Source organism: Muscardinus avellanarius (genome assembly GCF_963383645.1).
Source record: "Muscardinus avellanarius genome assembly, chromosome: X".
In the NCBI taxonomy this organism is placed as follows: Eukaryota; Metazoa; Chordata; class Mammalia; order Rodentia; family Gliridae; genus Muscardinus; species Muscardinus avellanarius.
Genome location: NC_137792.1, coordinates 34,874,186 through 34,893,723, shown reverse-complemented (window position 1 = coordinate 34,893,723; position 19,538 = coordinate 34,874,186). Strand labels below are relative to the sequence as shown.

General features: G+C 40.1%; 1 protein-coding gene across 6 annotated transcripts in view; it reads left to right on the top strand.

The window, feature by feature from the left end:
* The window catches only part of CASK (calcium/calmodulin dependent serine protein kinase), a gene marked incomplete at both ends in the record, with an annotated part of 384,129 nt that overhangs the window by 227,697 nt on the left and 136,894 nt on the right, over positions 1-19,538 (top strand). For all 6 annotated transcript variants that reach the window (XM_080718576.1, XM_080718575.1, XM_080718573.1 and 3 more), the window contains one exon: positions 15,137-15,239. In XM_080718576.1, coding sequence (XP_080574702.1) covers positions 15,137-15,239 — 103 coding nt within the window. The remainder of the gene's footprint in view (positions 1-15,136; positions 15,240-19,538) is intronic.

Below are 19,538 nucleotides of genomic sequence, written 5' to 3'. Positions count from 1 at the left end.
CAGACTCCCATGACACGGCGCAGGAGAACAAAGTAGCCGACCGAAGCCAAGTCAGGAAGTCAGGTGGCAGCAGCCAGGTAGCGCTTCCTGGCCTACAAGCATAGGGGGTAATGGAGATGGGAAACAGTTTGTGCTGTCCAAGATTTAGTAATTAACTGGCTTCTGAAGCTTGACTATTCCTGGGTTATGCAATTTGAGACTGTTGCAAGAACCTTATAAGAGATAGTATGTGAGCCGAGTACAGTGGCGCCTGCCTGTAATCCCAGCTACCTGGAAGGCTGAGGTGGGAGGATCCCAAGTTTCAGGCCAGCTTTGGCAATTTAGAAAAATCTTATCTCAAAATAAAATGTAAAAAAGCTGAGGATGGAGGGGGGTAAGGAAAGAGATTAAGAGATTGTATATAGATTCTGCTTGTTTGAGAGCAATAAAAAATGTTCCCAAACACTACTTGCTAACTGGACATTTCCTGTGCATTTTTCTATATGATGAGCTCGGTCTGAGATTCTGTCATAAAAGGTTAGAAGACCTTAGCAAAGGATTCTAAAATGTATCATCAAATGCCCAATTTTTATAGCAGCCTCTTAACAGGTATAATATAAAAAATATTCAGAGCACAGTTTGCAAAATCAAAACTATTAACTCTATGATTAAGGGCAAATAGCTTAATCCTTTCTAAGCCTCAGTTTTGCATTTGTAAGAATGAAAAATTGGGGCTGGGATGTAGCTCAGTGGTAAAGCGCTTGCCTTGCATGCACAATGCCCTGAGTTCAATCCCCAGAACCAGAAAAGAAAAATCTAAAAAATAAAAATGAAACTTTTAATCCTGGTGCATAAAAAGTATTCAATAAAAGTGACCTTTGTAGCTGGAGATGAGGCTCCATGGTGCTTGCCTAGCATATGCAAGGGCCTGGTTTGATCCTAAGTACCAACACAAACATACACAAAGTTAGCTTTACAAACCATTGTGTGTGTGTGTTTGTTGCTGAGAATGGAACCCAATGGTGATCTACCTCTGAGAAACACCCCCAGCTCTAATTTATTTCTTATTTTGAAACAAGGTCTTGCTAAATTGCTGAGTCTTGTAAGTTACCTTGAACCTGCAGTCCTCCTGTCTCCTCCTAAATACTAGGTTTACAAATGTGTGCCACCACACCCAGCTACAAAACATCTTTTGATTAATCTTATTTTAGTGACTATCTCACACTGCCCTAAATACTACTTAGAAAATGAAGGTAAGACAGAGAACCTGATTTTAGTCATATATTTTGAAGGAGTGTGCATTCTAATCCTGAATGCAATAATACAAAGTGGCTGGGCGTGGTGGCGCACGCTTGTAATCCTCCCGCTTGGGAGGCAGAGACAGGAGGATCGTGCTGGTTGCAAGCCAGCCTCACTGGCTTAAGAGACCCTGTTTCCAAATAAAAATATAAAATAGGTCTGGGAGTGTAGCCCAGAGGTAGAAGGGTTTCCAGGAACCTCAGTACCACCAAATAATAATAATGTAAAGTGGACCTTAATCACAATCATTAATTTCTGTGTGTATTGTATGTGTGTGTGTTTGAAAGAGAGACAGAGAGAAACAGAGAAAGACAAAGAGAGAAAGAAAGAGTGAGGGACCGACAGACATTGGGGATTGGTTGGGCCTGGGGGTGCTCTGCCCTCTTTTATTTTTTATTTTAAGGCAGGGTCTCCCTAAATTGCCCAGGCTGACCTGGAACTTATGATCGTCCTCTCTCAGCCTCCCAAGTACTGGAATAACAGGCATGCACCACCACACCCAGCACAATCATTAATTTCTTGACTCAACATTATACACAGAGAAAAATATTTGGAAGAATGTAGACTTTCTTAAAATTCTACCTAAAATTTTGGTAGAATACCTAATAACTTAACCAGGCACAGTGGTGCATGCCTGCAATCCCAGTACTTGGGAGGCTGAGACAGGAAAATGGCAGGTTCACAGCCAGTCTTAGCAATTTCTGCAGCAACCTAGGAAGACCCTGCTTCAAAATAAAAATAAAAATGGCTGGGATAGAGGTAGCTCAGAGGTAGAGATAGAATGCCCCTGGGTTCAATCCCCAGTACCATAATCATTATTATTAATTATTAGTATTAATAATAATTATTATTATTTGGGGTATAAATAGATCTACTTATAATTTGATCTAGAAGAAACCATTTTGGTGGAGTGTGATATTCACATTTAAAGTTTTGTAAAGCGTGGGGGTTGAGGTTCACTCTGAGGAAGAGGAACTGGCTGGTGAAGAGGAAGTTCTGTGTGCCCTGGTGAGAGCCTGTCTACCCAGCTTAGGACAGTGGAAGGAGAAGGAGACAGGGGCAAAAAGGAGGGGAGAAAGGCAGGCAGGAAGGAAGGAAGACTGAGTCTAGTCTGTCCTGTGTCTCAACTGCAGGAAGACAGATTTCACAAAGTTGGTAGAAACATACAGGCATGTTTCCCATGCTTTGACACCCTAAAGAGAAAGGGCGACCTAGGAAGAGTGGCAGACTGCAAAAATGAAACTAATGAGGCAGCCTGTGCTACCAGGAAGGAGAAAGGGCATGTGCAGAAGGGCCTAGGTTGTGGGGTTACGGAGGGGGCTACTCTCAGAGGCTGGGGTAGAAGCATCCTGACCCCTGGAGAAAGGACATTGAGACCCAAGAAGTAGTGTGAGCTTGACAGCTCAGGCAGCTGAAATGACTTGAAAAACTAACCTGTAAGTTATTTTTTCCTTCCCTCCGTGCTAGATTCTAAGCCCCATTCGGATTAAAAACCAAGTCCCTTTTGTTTGCCTCTCTGTACCCAGTGCTCAGTCCAATAAGTATTGTTGAATGAAAAAGGAAACGGATTAGAAAGCTTTGTAAAGTTCTTCATGTGGATATTAAAATAAAAAACGCCAAGTACTGGCTGGACTTCAGCTGCATTAACAGAAACCCATTTGGATCTGCAGAGTCAGCAGTACAAAGTGGCCTCAAGAAAAATTACTCTTCAAATCGGTCAGATTCATAGATCACTTGCTCCTTCAATGACCATTGTTAGTACAGAACTGGTTCTGTCTCGAGCTGATAGAGTCGCACCCTTTTTAGCAACACCCTCAGCAAAAGCCAATGACCAAATGGGGGAAAAGAACCTCAGATCATGCAGGTGGACACATTCCACAAGGCCATGGAGCAAAGGATTTCACCTGGTTACCTGTGTGTTCAGGAAGCAAGGAGCAATGGTAGAAATTGCAGAGAAAGCAGTTGCCTTATTGTAAGGAAACCCTTCTTTAGGATGCAACCATCTATCTTGAGAAGAAATAGGATTGCAAAGATCGCTGGAGATTATCAAGACTTCGCCAACTGGACACTTCATAGAAGGATGCACAGTGGTCTTCAATCCTGGCTGCTTTTTGTTTGGTGTTTTGTTCTTGTGTGTGTGCTTTGTTGTTGTTGCTGCTGGTGGTGGTGGTTTGGGGGGTTTTTTGTTTTGTCTTTTTTTGTAGTACTGGGGATTGAACCCATTGGCATTCCACATCCAAGCTACACCCTCATGCCCTATTTTATTTATTTTATAGTGCTGGGAACTGAATCCAGGGGCATTCTACCCCCAAGCTACACACCCCCCAGTCCTATTTTTATTTTTTATTTTGACACAGGGTCTCCCTACATTACTGAGGCTGTCCTCGAACCTGCAATCCTCCTGTCTTAGCCCCCAACTATTGGGGATTACAGGTGTGAGCCACTATGTCCAGCTCCTCAAGAGCTCTTTAAAGATACCAATGCCTGGCTCCTTTCCCAATTGTTCTGATATAGTCAGTCTGCAGATGGGCTTCAGGCATTGGTTTCCTTTGAAAACCACTGGGGGAGTCAAATTTACAGTCAAAATCAAACTCCAGAGCTATCAGAGGTTTCCAAATTTATTTGCTTACCACCCCAGTTTCAGGGAAAATAAACCTCAGCGTCCCCCTGGGTGCTTTTAAGGACACTTATTTATATTCAACCACCCCCAATTGCACCTAAATCTACTACTGACCGCTAGATTGCTCCAGGGTGCCCCCTGGGGGCAGTATCTCTCACTCTGGGAATCTTATGATTGCTGACCAAACCATTACTAATATTTCTTTTTCATTGGCTGTGTGCCAAATACTGTGTTGAGCACATTTATATTATTTAATTTAGATAATCTTTATAATAACTGTGGTAGGTAAGACTTACAAAAGAGGTCCAAAAAGATCAGCAGGTTAAGGTCTTTGCCTGGGGTAATACAGATCTTAAATGGCACTAGTTGGGCCCCGGAGCTAACTTATAAGAGACCGGGATCCTTCTCACCAAACCTCACCCCTTATCACACCGGATCACCATTTCCTTGCTAATGCTGAGCTATCAACACAGTACTTTTACGTGATTGGTTTAACATTTCCGTATTTCCTCAACCCCTAGCAGTTTTAAAAAGAGATGATACCGGCCAGCTTTGCTTCTTTGGAAGAGTTATTTATCTTTCGTTCACTATCTCTGTTATAGCAAGTAAGTAAATGCAGAGCTGACAGAATCGCAAAGCATTCGTCAGAATTTTCAGCACATCCCTTACAGCCTATCTTCTCAAAATTACTTCTAGACCTGATAGCCATAATCAAGATTTTTCTAGAAAGCTGTTAGCACAACACACTTGCTCTGACACCATTTTCCTCAGCCTCACTGCAACAAGTAAACAAAGAACAGTTAGCCAAGGCTGCTAATAAACCTCCTCAGCTTTGCTTAGCTTTAGGCTTAAAGAGAATAAAGCAAAAGAAGTAGATTTATTTAAATGGCAATAGTGGTCACTATGATGTGTCATGTATAGGATGGACAGCCTCCAATTATTTATTAACATACTAAACTCTTAACATAATAGATTCAAGTTAGCATACTAGATTCTGTTGGCGATTTAGTGGCCGATTTTTGTCTTCTTCACATTCAGCATATTACAATGTCATTCATTCACTATATACTGAAGTCCATTTATTGATATTTTTAGAAACATTTGTTTAAAGTGTTAAGAATTGCAAGTGAAGACAAGAAGCAAACCACTGTGTTACAGGGTGGCCTTGTTTCCCAGTGCACCTTCATTGTGGCCTATGTGCCATATTGAAGTGGTACAATCATTTTCTTTCTTTTTCTTTTCTCTTTTATTTTTTCATGTGTGTGGAGAGGGGAGTGCTGGGAATGGAACCCAGGGCTTCACACATGCTATACCAGCACTCCACCACTGAGCTATACCCCCAGCCTTGTTTATCTTGAGACAGGCTCCTGCTAAGTTGCCCAGGCTGGCCTTGAACTTGCCATCCCTCTGCCTCTGGCTGGGATTACAGGTGTACACCACTGCTCCTGCCTGTCACAGTAGTTTTTAAATAGTAAATAGTGTTTATTACTTGGCCAATTCCATTTCTAAGTTTACGGCCCTGAGTTAGTGTGATGCCCCCACCACCACCACTGCTGCCACCCGCCTACCTCTCCCCTCTCCATGTGTTTTTTCTACTGGCTCAGATAGTAGCTGCTCTCCTGAAAGGCAGGAAGAAACAGATTCCACTGTGACCCCAGTTAAACAGAAGCTTTGTAAACACAATTCAGGTGAGACTATGTAAACATCGCATTGTTAGGTTGAAATCCATACCTGTTTGATAGTAGTAGCCCTGTGTTTAGTTTGTCTTGATGACTGAATCTATTCGGGCCATACTCCAAAAACCACATTAAATTCTGCATACAGAATGAAAATTGGAAGCATATTGCTTTAGCAACAATACTAAAAATAGTATATTAAGCTTTAGCTGTTTAAAAAGATTTTTAATTTTAGCTATTTGAATTAACTAAAATGTACGTTGCTTTCCCTTTTACCTACTGTTCACCTTATTTACTTCTCAAACACCAAACTCAAAATTTAATTGGTCAGGTAATTACCATAAAGAAGTAATTATATACTAAAGGAAATACCACAGTTTAAAACAAGAAGACGCCATGACTTAATGAAGTCAAGAAGTTATAATTTCTAATACATGAGAATGAAAATGGATAGCACCTGAAGAGAACTCATTAGTTGATTGAAGTGGATCTGTGCGTCTTCCTGACACCATACAAATGCAGTGTAAACAGTACAACTAGCTTAATAGTAGAATGTACTGAAGAACTTTGAGTAACCGAAAAGACAACCTCATTTGAAATCAGGTTTACTCAGTAGCTCTAAAAGCCAAGAACTGCTGGCATCAGCGTAGCCTTATATTAGCCCAAATCAGGTTTCACTTTGAATATTGAGATCATCGGATTTTAACTAAAATAAAGGGTCATTTATGTAATGAAAAAAATATCAATGAATACTCACAGTTGGGGCTTCCCTGAAGTATGGGGCGCTAAGCCCCAAGCTTCCCTAGACTCAGCGGGCTGATGTCAGCAGGGCTCTTCCATCTGGGGGTGGTGCAATCGATGGAGGTTCTCTTCTTTATATTCGCTGATGGTGTTACAGTTTCTTTTCCCCCTTTTCTTTTTTGTTTCAATCTGGCAAGCCCTGGACTCCTTTTGAAGATGTTAAAAGGCCCCCACCACCATCCAATCACTTCTGAGCCTGACATTTAAATTTGGGAAGTTACCTCTCCTTTATAAAGACTTTCCAACTGGAAAACTGGAGGAAGTCTTCCTCATCCCCTAAACGTTTTATGAATTATAAGCAGAAATAAGCATTTTCTGATTTTCCTAAGAAATGATGCATATAATGTGCTATATGGACTTTTAATGCACAAGCATTGAATTACTGCTTCTTTCTAGATTCACCGTAGAAACCGTATTCACATCAAAATACCCTTCTTATACTGAATTATACTAACATTAGAAATAGTTTTATACTTGATTTTTTCTTTTCTTTGATCTCTACATTATTTGGGTTTATTTCCATGTATTCCTTTAAGACTCTGGGTTTCTTTTCTAACACAGTCTTATAATTTTAGCACTAGATGATTTTTTATCTCATTTTAACACAATAAACTCACCCAAGTGAATTAAAAATGACCTCCTGTATTTTAAAGAAAATAATAATGGGAGTCTGCATTTTTGTTTTGGTCCCAGTCCAGTATTTAAGCACTATCTGTTTATCTGTGTAACTGCTGGCCCGGCAGTTTACTGTAATTTCCCTTTTTTGTTGTCATGTGGAATGAAGAGTTAGCTTTTATCCTCCCTGTAATTGTTAACCTGGAGCTTTGTTTAACTAATATTTAATTCATTGAGCTTTATCTAACATTCTAATTATTGCTGAGTATACACTCTTCCAAACATCATATTCTCTCCAGCTTTTAGTTTGTTATAAACATAATACACTAGACAGTCTTTTATAAATTGCTAAGAATAAAAATACTCTGTAGCACTTACTTCCCCCTCAGAACCAACCACCAAGAAGGAAGATGATCACTGCACTGGTCTGGCAGCGTTTTTTTCTTATTGTGGTAAAGAACACATAACATTAAATTTGCCATCTTAACATCTTGAAGCATCTACTTCAATGATGTTAATTACATCCACTTTGTTAAGCGACAGATCACTAGAACTTGTCCATCTTGCAAAACTGAAACTATATACCCACTAATCACTGATTTCCCCTCACACTCTTGGCAATCATGATTCTGTTTTCTATATCTATGATTCTGGCTACTTTAGAAAGCACATAGGGATAGAATCATACAGTAATTTGACCATCCATGATGAGTTTATTTCACTTAGCTTGGTGTCCTAGAACTTCCTCTGTGTTGTATCATATGACAGAATTGTCTTCATTTTTAAGGCCGCATAATATTCTGTTGTATGGATATATCTTTTTCTTTATCCATTCACTTATCAGTGGACATGTGGAATGCTTTCATCTCTTAGCAGTTGTGAATGGTGCTGTTATGAACATGGGTGTATAAGTAACTCTTCAAGATCCTGCAGGATTTTTTATGGCTAAATAGGTGACTTACCTATTAGTATTCTAGCTCATACGATCTACTAGAAATATTCTTCTACACTGTGCTATTTTCCCACACCTAAGCCATCCCTTTTCACAATACTAATTGTGTTTTTTAAAATCTTAATTTTCTCATATTGTGACCACATTTTCTCCTCAATGTGAATTAGCAGGGCTACATCGAGATTTGATTATAATTTTTTTCTAGATCTTTTATAGGAGCTTTTTCCTGTTCATTCTGAACTTCGTACTTCATCTCTGTTTGTAGCTCACTACTATCTATCTGTTTTTCCTCCCCTTTCTGTCCCTCTTTTGTTGATATCATAAGCTTTTTACTTACATGAAGACTGAAAAAGAACATGTATGCTTATTGGATATGTTTAGTGACTGAGGTCACCGTCCTCTCGTACTCTAAATCCCAACCCTGGTGAAATTCAGCTCGCCTTCTCCACCAGGGCTGAAGCTTCCCAGCTGAAATGAGGACCACTAGGTGCAAACGTACCATTGCACTTGTTTTCTCACTTCAAATTCATGACCACAAACCCCAAGTGGGCCCCTGTGCTGCCAGGAATCCTGAGATAGTTCCTGGTCTAGTTGTTCTCAAGCTCAGCTCCCAGACCAGTTGCCTCAGCACCACTTGGAAGCTTGTTAGAAATGCGTGTTCTTGCCCTCATCCCAGCCCTGCGAGCCAGGAATCCGAGCGTGGGGACCAGTAATCTGGGTGATTCTGCCGCTACAGTTGATAGCCTCCGTCTTATTTCATTCCCCTATTCTTCAAAGGTAAAATTTTTCACACCTTCACTCTTCTCAGATTGCCAGCAACCCCTGCTCCTTCCCTACTTCCACTAAATGACTGCTTTGTTTCACAGAAGAGAACTTCCTCTGTATCTACAGGGCATTATGTGAACATTTTAAATTTGTGTATGTATTTTTTTTTATTTTGAAATATTTCTGATTTTTACAGCCTACCATTGGACGAGAAGCCAAAAATAAAAAAAAAAGCCACCAATGAGGAGGGAGTGAGGGTAGAGGAAGAGAACAAAAGCTAGATCTCTTTGAATAGTATTTTGTGTGTGTGTGTGTGTGTGTGTGTGTGTGTGTGTGTGTGCGCGCGCGTGCGTGTGTGTGTGTTTTACTGGGGATTGGACCCAGGGACATTCTACCTCTGAGCTACACTCCCAGCCCTTTTCTATTTTTTTTGTTTTGTAGAAACAGGATCTCACTAAGTTGCAAAGGACTTTGGTAAGTTGCTGAGGCTGGCCTCCAACCTGTGACTCTCCTGTCTCAGCCTCCCAAGCTCTGGGAAGTGCACACCACCATGCCAAGCATGTTTTTCAGTTTTCACTTTGGAACTGTAGACATATTAGACCCAAATCAAACGCCAAACTAAGTCCAAACCTAATTAAAAGAAATGAACCTCACTATATTAAAAAGTGAAATCACAACCCTAGGTAGAATTCTTTTAACTTGAAAATAGAATGGGGTTTTTTGTATACAATTTTAGACATACAAAAGAGTTACAAGAATAGTACAAGAATTCTGCATACATTTCTCTTAGATGTTAACACCATCTTACCATTTTCCTGCACTTGTTTATCCTTCTCAATCTCTTATTTTTTTTTTATACTGGGGATTGAACCCAGGGGCAGTCTACCTCTGAGCTACACCCTCAGCCCTTTTTATTATTTTATTTTATTTTTGTAGTACTGGGGATGGAACCCAAGGGCATTTTATTTTGAAACAGGGTCTTGCTAAATTGCTGAGGCTGGCCTCAAACCTACAACCCTCCTGTCTCCACCTCCCATGTACTGAGATTATACCTGTGTACCACCAAACCAGTCTTCTTTTAATTGGTTTCCTATGTAACAAATAGCTTTTCTTTCCCCTCCTCATGCTTTTATTTTCATACTTATTTATATAGTCATGGATTCTTTCTTTACTCAATAGTAAAACATTATTTTGGTTATGCTTACCTAGTAAGATATTATCTTAAGGACAAAATGAACCACAAAGAAATTATAAACAGCATACAATGGTCTTGTTAATAGTGACATGGGTATTATTATTTAAACTTAAACACACCCATTGAAGGACAAAGCAAATGAGTAATTATGTTCAGATCATTAGTCACCAAGATAACTTGCCAAATTCAAGAAGTAAAAACCTGTAACTGAGTAGGAAGACACAGCAACATGAATGTGTAATTTAGTTTTCTCCTTCTAAGAAGTACATCTTTTTAGCTCCATCAACTGAAAAGTTGAAGTAATATGACTCAGTAATAATAATATGCATAGTGTCCATGTTGTGGATTTAAATACTTTTTTCCATTAAAAGGAAATGGAGCTGTTTGGAGACATGGTTGGTTCCAGATCTGGGGCAAGAAGTGAACAGGATGAGACTCAAACATCATCTTGGTCCTGAATGCAAGAAAGTTTAACAGACACCTTTAAAAGTAGTTCCCATTGGTCAAAAATAGGATAATTTAGCCGGGCGTGGTGGCGCACGCTTGTAATCCCAGGGCTTGGGAGGCTGAGACAGGAGGATTGCATAGGTTCAAAGCCAGCCTCAGCTACTTAGTGAGGCTTTCAGCAACTTAGTGAGACCCTGTTTCCAAATAAAGTATAAAAATAGGTCTGGGAGTATAGCCCAGAGGTAGAAAAGCCTCTGGGTTCCACCCCCCAGTACCACAAAAAAAATAAATAAAATAAATAAAAATAGGATAATTTAGCTGAGCACAGTGGTACACACCTGTAATCCCAGTATTTAGGAGGCTAAGACAGGAAGATCACATGCTTGCAGCCAGCCTCAACAACCTAGCAAGAGCCTGTTTCAAAATAGAAAAAAAGGGGGGGGATAAAAAATGGAAAAGGGAGGCTAGAGGTATAACTCAGAGTTGGAATACCCCTGACTCTCATCAACTTAATGAGACTCTGTTTCAACGTGAAAATAAAATAGGGCTGGGGGTTGAGCTCAGAGGTAGAATGTCTCTGAGCCCAATCCCCAGTGCCCCCCACACATACACGATCCTCTAATGGTACTCTTAAGATTTGTGTATTTTCATGATATGCAACTTTCATCATAAACATTTTTTAAAATATTAAATTCTAATGTTTTGTATTGCTAACATAAAATGAAAAGTAAGATGGATTGATGGTTGAATAGGAGAGTGAATAGATAAATTAGTGAGTTAAACAAATAGAGACAAATGTTTGTTGTAAAATCCAGGTGGTAAATATATGGCTGTTCACACCAATAAAATTCTTTTATTTTCTTTATGTGTGAGAGTTCTCATAACAAAATGGTGAGGAAAGCCTCCAGTTTGGAACCCCACATTGTGAGTCCAGGTATCAATGGATGCCAACAGCACTGAGTGAAAAGCTGATAATGAATCTTATAATGATGGGACAGGCAGACCGTGCCAGACCTAACTACCAGTTTACAGGAAATACAGGAAAATAATGAACATATTAAATGAAACTACATGTGTGCTAATAACCAAATCCAGATTGTGGGGGATTCCGCGGGGGAAAGTACCTAGTGTCATAACTCAATGGCATGAACACTAAAAAAAAGACAAAAGAGGGGGAATCTGTACTAACCCGTACTAAAAAGAGATTTTTGAGGTCATCAAGGAGAATGCAATGGGCACTAAGTATTCAATAATATTACAAAAAAACTATTGCTTATTTAATTGGATGTGATGATGATATCATGGTTATTTTTAAGTCTTCTGCTAGAAATATTGAATTATAAGCAGGTGAAATTATGGTTTGTTTTCACATACATGAGCAGTAAATAAATAAATGGGGATAGGCAAAGCAAGAATGGCAGTGTAACTAATTGTCAGAGCTAGGTGATAAATCCTTGGAAGCTTATTAATCTGTTTTTTCACTTGAAAAATGTTTAAAAGTTGAAAAAGAAACTTCCTGGGTTTCACATTCTCTTCTAACTACACCCCATTTCTCCATTCCTAGTACAGAAATACTTTGAAAGGTACCAATACTTACTATCTCCACTTCATCTGTTCCCTCCTGAACATGGTCCCTCCTGAACATGGACCCTCCTGAACATTCCCTCCTGAACATGGTCCAGTGGGGGTCTTTGTCTCCCATCATGGCGCCAACACCACTCCTATCAAGGTTACCAGTGACTTCCAATTTGCCAGATCTAATCATCTGGTCTCAGTTCTCTGCTTAAATGACGTTAGTAACACTGATCATTATTAATTGTTCCCTCTTGGAAAACCTTCTTCAGTGGGCTTCAGGAGACAAAATTCTGGTTTTCTTCCTGCTTAGTATCTGGTCATTCTGTTTCCTTTGTTAGAGTGTTCTCGTCTTCCTGCCCTCAGTATAGGTAAGTCCCAGGATGTGATACAACATCTTCTCTACCACTTGTCATTCCCCTAGAGGCTTCAATTTTTCTCTTAGCTTCAAATCCCATTTCCACGCTGGTAATTCCCAAATTTGTATCTCTAATCCCAGCCTCCTCTCCTCTCCATCTTATAAGATCTCACTCTCAACATGTATGAAACCAAATTCTTGATCCCCCTGACAAACTCCTCCCCTAGTGTGGCCCATTTTATTAAATGGCATCTTCATTTTCACTCAGTGGCTTAGAATAAACCCGCCTGTCACATGCCACTTGCTTCTTTCTCTCACACCCAAATCCAGCAGTGATTCTGTCAGTCTTACCTCTAGAACATAAAATGAATTCCCCCACTTCTCTTCATCTCTGATCTATCCACCTCACCATCTTCTCTTGCCTGGTCAACTGTGGTGGCCTCCTAACTGGGCCAGAGTAATCCTGTCTCAACCTAAAGCTGATTATAGTACTCCCCTGCTCAGAACTTTCTAGTGGTTTCCCATCTGGCTCTGTGTAAAGTGAAGTTTCGACCATGGCTTCCAGGCTCTAGATGATGGAGCCTTTGATCATCTCTCAGACCACATTTCCTACCCCTCTGCCATTGCTTATTCTTTTCCAGACACCCTTCCTCCCTATTCTTCAAACATACCAACCCTCCCCGTGCCTCCGGACCTTTGCACTGACTGTCCTCTCTGCCTAGAGCTTGCTTCACCTGGCTGGCTCTCTTGCCTCCTTCTGGTCTCTATTCAGGTATTACCCCAGTGAAGAGGTCTTCTCTGACCACCCAAAGTAAAGCAGCAGCTTTCTGGTCCCCAACCCTGTAACACTTACCTCCTCAACAGCTTAGCGTTACTTCATAACACTTAACACTACTCTGTAACACTTACCTCCTCAACAGCTTAGAGTTACTTCATAACACTTAACACTACTTGGCTTCACATTCTATTAGTTTGGATCTGTGGGTTGTTTTTATTGTTGTTTTTCTATCGTAAGCACTTAATTTCATGACTCATCTCACTCCAGGATTTATCAAGAATGACATAATCCATACCATAATGTGAATTACATAGATTTCAGTATAACATTGGCTTTAGCATAAAGTCAGTAAACTCTGAAGAGGTTGCTATAGGCTTTGTATTTAGGCATCCACTTCTCCTTCCTAAGGCAACAACAACAGTTCTGCAGGCATGGCCAGGAGACTTTCCTCACCTGGCTCCTTTGCTCCTGCACACTGGAATCATACCAAGGCTGTTACTCTCTTTTTAAGTCTATTGTCATCAATCTTAGTCTCCCAGTGACTCTTACTGCTGTTTGCTCACTATTGGGGGGGGGGGGTACTGGTGATTGAACTCAGGGGCTTTCTATCTCTAACCTACACTCCTTTTTACTTTTTATTTTTTGAAGCAGGTTCTCACTAAGTGGCCGAAGCTGACCCCAAACCTGCAATCCTCCTGTCTCAGCCTTCTAAGTACTACAGGGTTTTTTATACCTATTATCCTGTCAGCTAAAACTGTATCCTTCTATGAATGAGAAAGTATAGGAGAGAATGAAAAAGTATCTTCCATGCCTGAAGAGACTTGTCTTTTTCTAACCCATATTTTGAGAGTGGATCAGAGGCAGTATTAGGCATACTGGGGAGCAGAGTATTATAGCAGAGAACACAGGTCCCCCACAATTAAATTCCTTCCAGATACCAGCTCCAACAAGCTTCCAGAAAGAGTTAGGAGTAAATGAGAAGGTCCTACAAAGAAATCATCATTGTTACCACAAAGCACAGGGAACACAGGCAGCTAGGGAGGATGTCTTGCCCTGGACTAGACAGTGGCCAAGTAATTGCCTTCCTCACCACCCACTCCCACAGAGAGGAGGGGTAGGTCCAGAGAACAGACACGCCCAGAGGAGAACATTAAATCCACAGGGAACCAGCCTCCATTAAAGGCATTAAATCCAAAGATCCATTCAGTACTCCTCATACTCAGCGGTGGAATGAATAAAGAAAAGAAAGAGGATAGGGGAGGGTGGACAAAGAAAAGGCCATCAGCATCCTCTAAGGGCCAAGATATAGTGGCTCCATAGATAAAGTCAGAGATTGAAAGAAAAACATTTTGAAGCCAGAAGTGGATGCGCATGCCTGTAATTTTAGTACTTGAGAGTCTGAAACAGGAAGAACACAGGTTCAAGGCCAGCCTCAGCAACCTAGTGAGACCCTTTTCAAAATAAAAAATAAAAAGGGCTGGAGGTGTAGCTCAGAAGTAGGAAGTCTCTCCCCCCCCCCCAGGTTCAATCCCCAGTAACAAAAAAAAATTGGCAGGAAGTGTAACATATATTTTTCCTGAAACAAATTTAGACCATCAGTCAAAGGAAAGAATATCGCATAAAAAGGCAAAAAATGTCTTTCTTGAATATCCATATTTTCTGAGTAGTTCTTAGTACCTTATCCTAATCTTAGAAGCAAATAATTTCTGAAAAGTGTTGGCTAAAACAGGTAAGTCTTGGAAGCCGGGCGTGGTGGCGCATGCTTGTAATCCCAGCATTCTGGAGGCTGAGACCGGAAGATCGAAGTTCAAGGACAGCCTCAGCACTTTAGTGAGGTCCTCTGCAACTAAGTGAGACCCTGACCCATGGGTTCCATCCCCAAACCCCCCCCCAAAAAAAAAACAGGTAAGTCTTTGGAGAAATCTGCCAGAAGTCACAACAGGACAAATAATCCAAAATAATTTAGAAGTTGCTAAGGTATTACAGTATTGTCATGTTATTTTCTTTTGAGTTAGTTGAGTTTTTTATCTTCAATTAGTTCTTATCTTTGGATTTGTTTTCTGTTTGTTCTTTTTTCAGCCCCACTGTGTTCTGCTTGCCTCAAAAGAAAACTCAGCACCTGTTAAACTTGGCGGCTTTGGGGTAGCTATTCAGTTAGGCGAATCTGGACTTGTAGCTGGAGGTAAGACCATTTTTAAAAAATTTCCTTCAAAACCTGGCCATATTAGCCCAACCTAAGTGTTTGATATCCCACCTCACCCTACTCCCACAAAAGCTCCATCAGGTAGTTTTGAATTCAATAACTTAGTGGTCATAACTAAAATTTTAGTCCCGTAAGAATAGACTCTAGTGTTTGGAGTTTAGCTCAGTGGCAGAGTAAATGCTTAGCATGCACAAGACCCTGGATTCAATCCCCAGCACCAAAAAAAAGAAAAAAGGAATAGACTCTGTCTTTTTACTCATTATATCCCCAACACTTAACAGAAAGGGAGTTTTCAAAGATGATATTTGGGGCATAGAAACTTTTAAAGTTGGACTGGCCAAACAAAGTAAAATCCAGACTGTATGCATTAGCCACTTTCAGATTTACATCTATGGCTAATTTTTAATTTCATATTGTTTTCCTTTTTCCGTTTATCAAAGAACCCTACTCATCAACCAGTGTATTTATGAAATGCAAAAGATGTGAATGCAAGTTGATTTCATTATTAACCAAAGCCAAATGTATTTTAAATTTTCCACACCAGAATAAAAAGGGGAAAAATTAAAACAAACTTTGTTCACCAGTGTATATAGGTGGGTGCTAATTACAGGTCCAAGTATGTGGTTTATTTTTTCCTTTCAATAGACTCCACTGAGAATGTGGTTCTGTTTTTAGTCCTATTATTTAGTTTTACAAATTACAGTCATTCTCCATTCTGCACACTACCAGTCTTTTAGTCAGTTCTTTCTCTTTTCCATCTATAAGTATTACCAGTATTCACAAAGAAGAAAAATACAAAGAACATCTATATCAACAGAACTCTTTAAACCAAGCATCCTTCAAGATTGCTGATGTTAAATTCAAATACATGACAAATGGTAAATATCAAAATAATAGTCTGTTAGTCATTCAACTTAGTTGATTGTAGCTAGATCATCAAGCAGGGAAATAGACCATCTTCTAAAATATATAAATTCAAATACATAATTTGAATAAATTCAAGGCTATATTTGAATTCTCTAATCAGTTTTCACCACACTGGCTTCTAAAATCTATTTTTACATTCTTTTCCAGCTAATCATTTCTAATAATATAAAAAATTGCAAATTAAGAACAGTTGCAAAGAATGATGCTTTCTCTTCCTAATTCAAAACTTTTTGCCAGTGATTATTAGATCGACTAAAGGGTCAGGTACTGGAATATGGTTTAATCATAGAATCCTTGAATCCCAGGATTGCAGGAGGCTATTTCTTCAGTCTTATAACTGATTATTGAATTCTCCCATAATATTCCCAACAAAAGATTAAGCTCTAATTTAATTTCTCTGATGGCATAGAATTCATGAGATTTCAGAACAGTTCGTTTCATCTTTGGAAACCCCCTTATGTATTGTTCCTTGCATTGAACAGAAATCTGTCTTTGAGTAATGTCCACCCAGTGATCCTAATACTGACTTTTGAAGCTACTCCATACCATTTTCATCCTTCATTTCCATATGACAGCCATTCACATATTTGAAGAGAGCTACCATGTCCTCCTCCTTCAGGTTAACTTCCTTAGCTTAATGTAGCCATTCCTCATATAAACTGATTCCAAAGCCCACTGCTATCACAAAGGATAGAGCCAAAACTGAAGACCATAACTGCATGTCTAGGGGGTCCACTGGGTCCAGTGCACAGTGGCACTGGGCTAGCCTTTCTCTTCTGAGTCTTACATTTTCATCAGGCCCCATGAATATTACTAGCTGTTTAGACAACCTCACAACCAATAGCACTGCTGGCTCATACCAATCTTGCAGTAAACTAAAAATCCCATCTTAAACAAATATTTTTAAACCAACTCTTAGCTGGGCATGGTGGCTCACACCTGTAATATCAGTACTTGGGAAGATTTCAGGTTCAAGGCTACCCTCAGCAACTTAGCAAGGCCCTCAGCAACATAATGAGACCCTGTTTAAAAATAAAAACTAAATAGAAGCCGGGCATGGTGCCACATACCTGTAATCCCAGTATTTGTGAAGCTGAGACAAGAGGATTGCAGGTTCATGGTCAGCCTCAGTTACTTAATGAGGCCCTCCACAACTTAGTGAGACCTGTTTCAAAAAAAATAAAGAACAAAAAAATAGGGCTGTGGGCCTAGCCCAGAGGTGGAACACCCCTTGGTTCAATCCCCAGGATCAACAACAACAAAAAGTAGATTGATCTTAACCACCTGAGTTAGGTAATTGCATTCCTTCCCTTTCTTATTACCAGGACTATCTGGGCTATGTCTCCACATAGCATTTGGTTCAAGGACTCCTAGCAAAGACTGAGATCTGTAAAGAGTAGGAGAGCATAGCTTATCCATCTGTGTATTCACAGCACCTACCATGCTGTCGAAGACCTAGTAGGCACTTGAGAAATTGCCGTTAGATCAAAGAATCTGGTTGCTGGTCAAATTTCATTTAGTAGCACATTATAAACAACAGACTAGAAGAAGCTAGGGCTGGAGGAAACAGAGAAAAGAAATGAAAGCCTCACATACATAGTAGGCAAACATGGAAACTTGGAAAGCACACAGCCTTTGATTAGCAAATAGATCAACCTGTACATACCTTCAAAGTGCCTGGGGGGATTCGTGTTCTGTGTATAGCATAGCTCTTTAATTGATATCTACAGTGAGTCACCAAGAAAACTTTAACTTACATGCAGCATCCTGTGTTATAGAAGCCAGGAAATTGTAGACAGATAGCTATACAGAATTATGAAAGTAAGAAGCATAAATATTCAAATCCTGAAGTATTGAAAAGATACTAGCTATTCAGAACAACTTCCCTGAGGTTCTGAGTAGAAAGGTTTGATTATGTTATCAAAATATAACACTTAAAAGTCTATGTGAAATATTTCATAAAATTGGGTTTAAACTTGGGTTTGGTCATTGGTTTCCTGTTCTTAAAATTTTGTGGTCAAGTCATACAAGTCAATGAGTCACAAAGAAGGAAAATTAGTGATATCAAAAACAAGGAGCCTGGGAAAGTCAGGGTATTAAAGATTACCTCCAGTCCTTCCACACTCTTACTCATGTACTTGAAATAAAAGGAGCATTTCTGTATATTTTTTCTAATATGGTGTTTTCTTCTATCATCTATCTTTAAGCAAATTCTTGAACCCAAAGCCATACATTGTCCCCAAAATGAGCATTAATTTCCCCAAATTGAGCAGTATTTAATCCAGATGGAGAGAATGGGCTGGTACTGGCCAACGTGGCCCTGATTATTCCCAGAGTAAAGCACCATTTTGCCTCACTTGGCCCTTTCGTGTGTGGGAAATAGTAGGAAATCAAGTCAAAGTTTCAGCCCCATCTGAACCCTTAGCAGGGATGTGACCGGCATCCTGGTACCAGGACCCTGAATGGTTCTTTGAGATCTCACCCTGTTTTTCCCTGCTCCCACCAGTCCCTGCCCATCAGAGACTTAGCTCTGTCACATCAGCTTCTTTATGCAACTTGAGGAAGCAAAATGAGACGATCCAGAAATAAACCTTTTTGTAGCCAGGTCCTTCTAACCAGAAAAGGGTTTTTGCTGATCTGTTGTGTGTGTGTGTGTGTGTGTGTGTGTGTGTGTGTGTGTGTGTGTGTGTGTTACTAAAGATTAAACCCAGGGGTACTCTTCTACTGAGCTACATCCCCAGCTCAGCTTTTTGGTTTTATTTTGAAACAAGGTCTAACTGAGTTCCTGAAGGTCTCACCAAGTTGCTAAGGCTGGCTTCAGCCTCCCAAGTACTGGGACTGTCAGCATGCATCACTGTGCCCAGCTCTGTTGTGTACTTTAAGTGAAGCTATTTTCACTAACGAATCCCCAACTTGATAGTGTGTGTGTGTGTGTGTGTGTGTGTGTGTGTGTGTGTGTGTGTGTTGTGTTGCTGGGGATTCAGCCTAGGGGCATTCTACCTCTGAGCTACATCCCAGCCCATTTTATTTTTTATTTGGAAACGGGATCTCACTTAGTTGCTGAAGCTAGCCTCAAAACTCTGATCTTCCTGTCTCAGCCTCCAAAGTACTGGGACTTACAATCACACCCAACTTGAGTATTACATTCTCTGTAGCTTGTTCGAGATTTCTTAAGTTCTTTTAAAACCCTGAACCACCTGGGCATGGTGGCACATGCTTATAATCCCAGTACTTGGAAGGCACAGACAGGGGGATCATAGGTTCAACGCCAGCCTCAGCAATATAGCGAGGCTCCCAGAAACGTAGTGAGACCCTGTTTCCAAGTAAAGAAAGAAAATTGGGCTGAGAGTG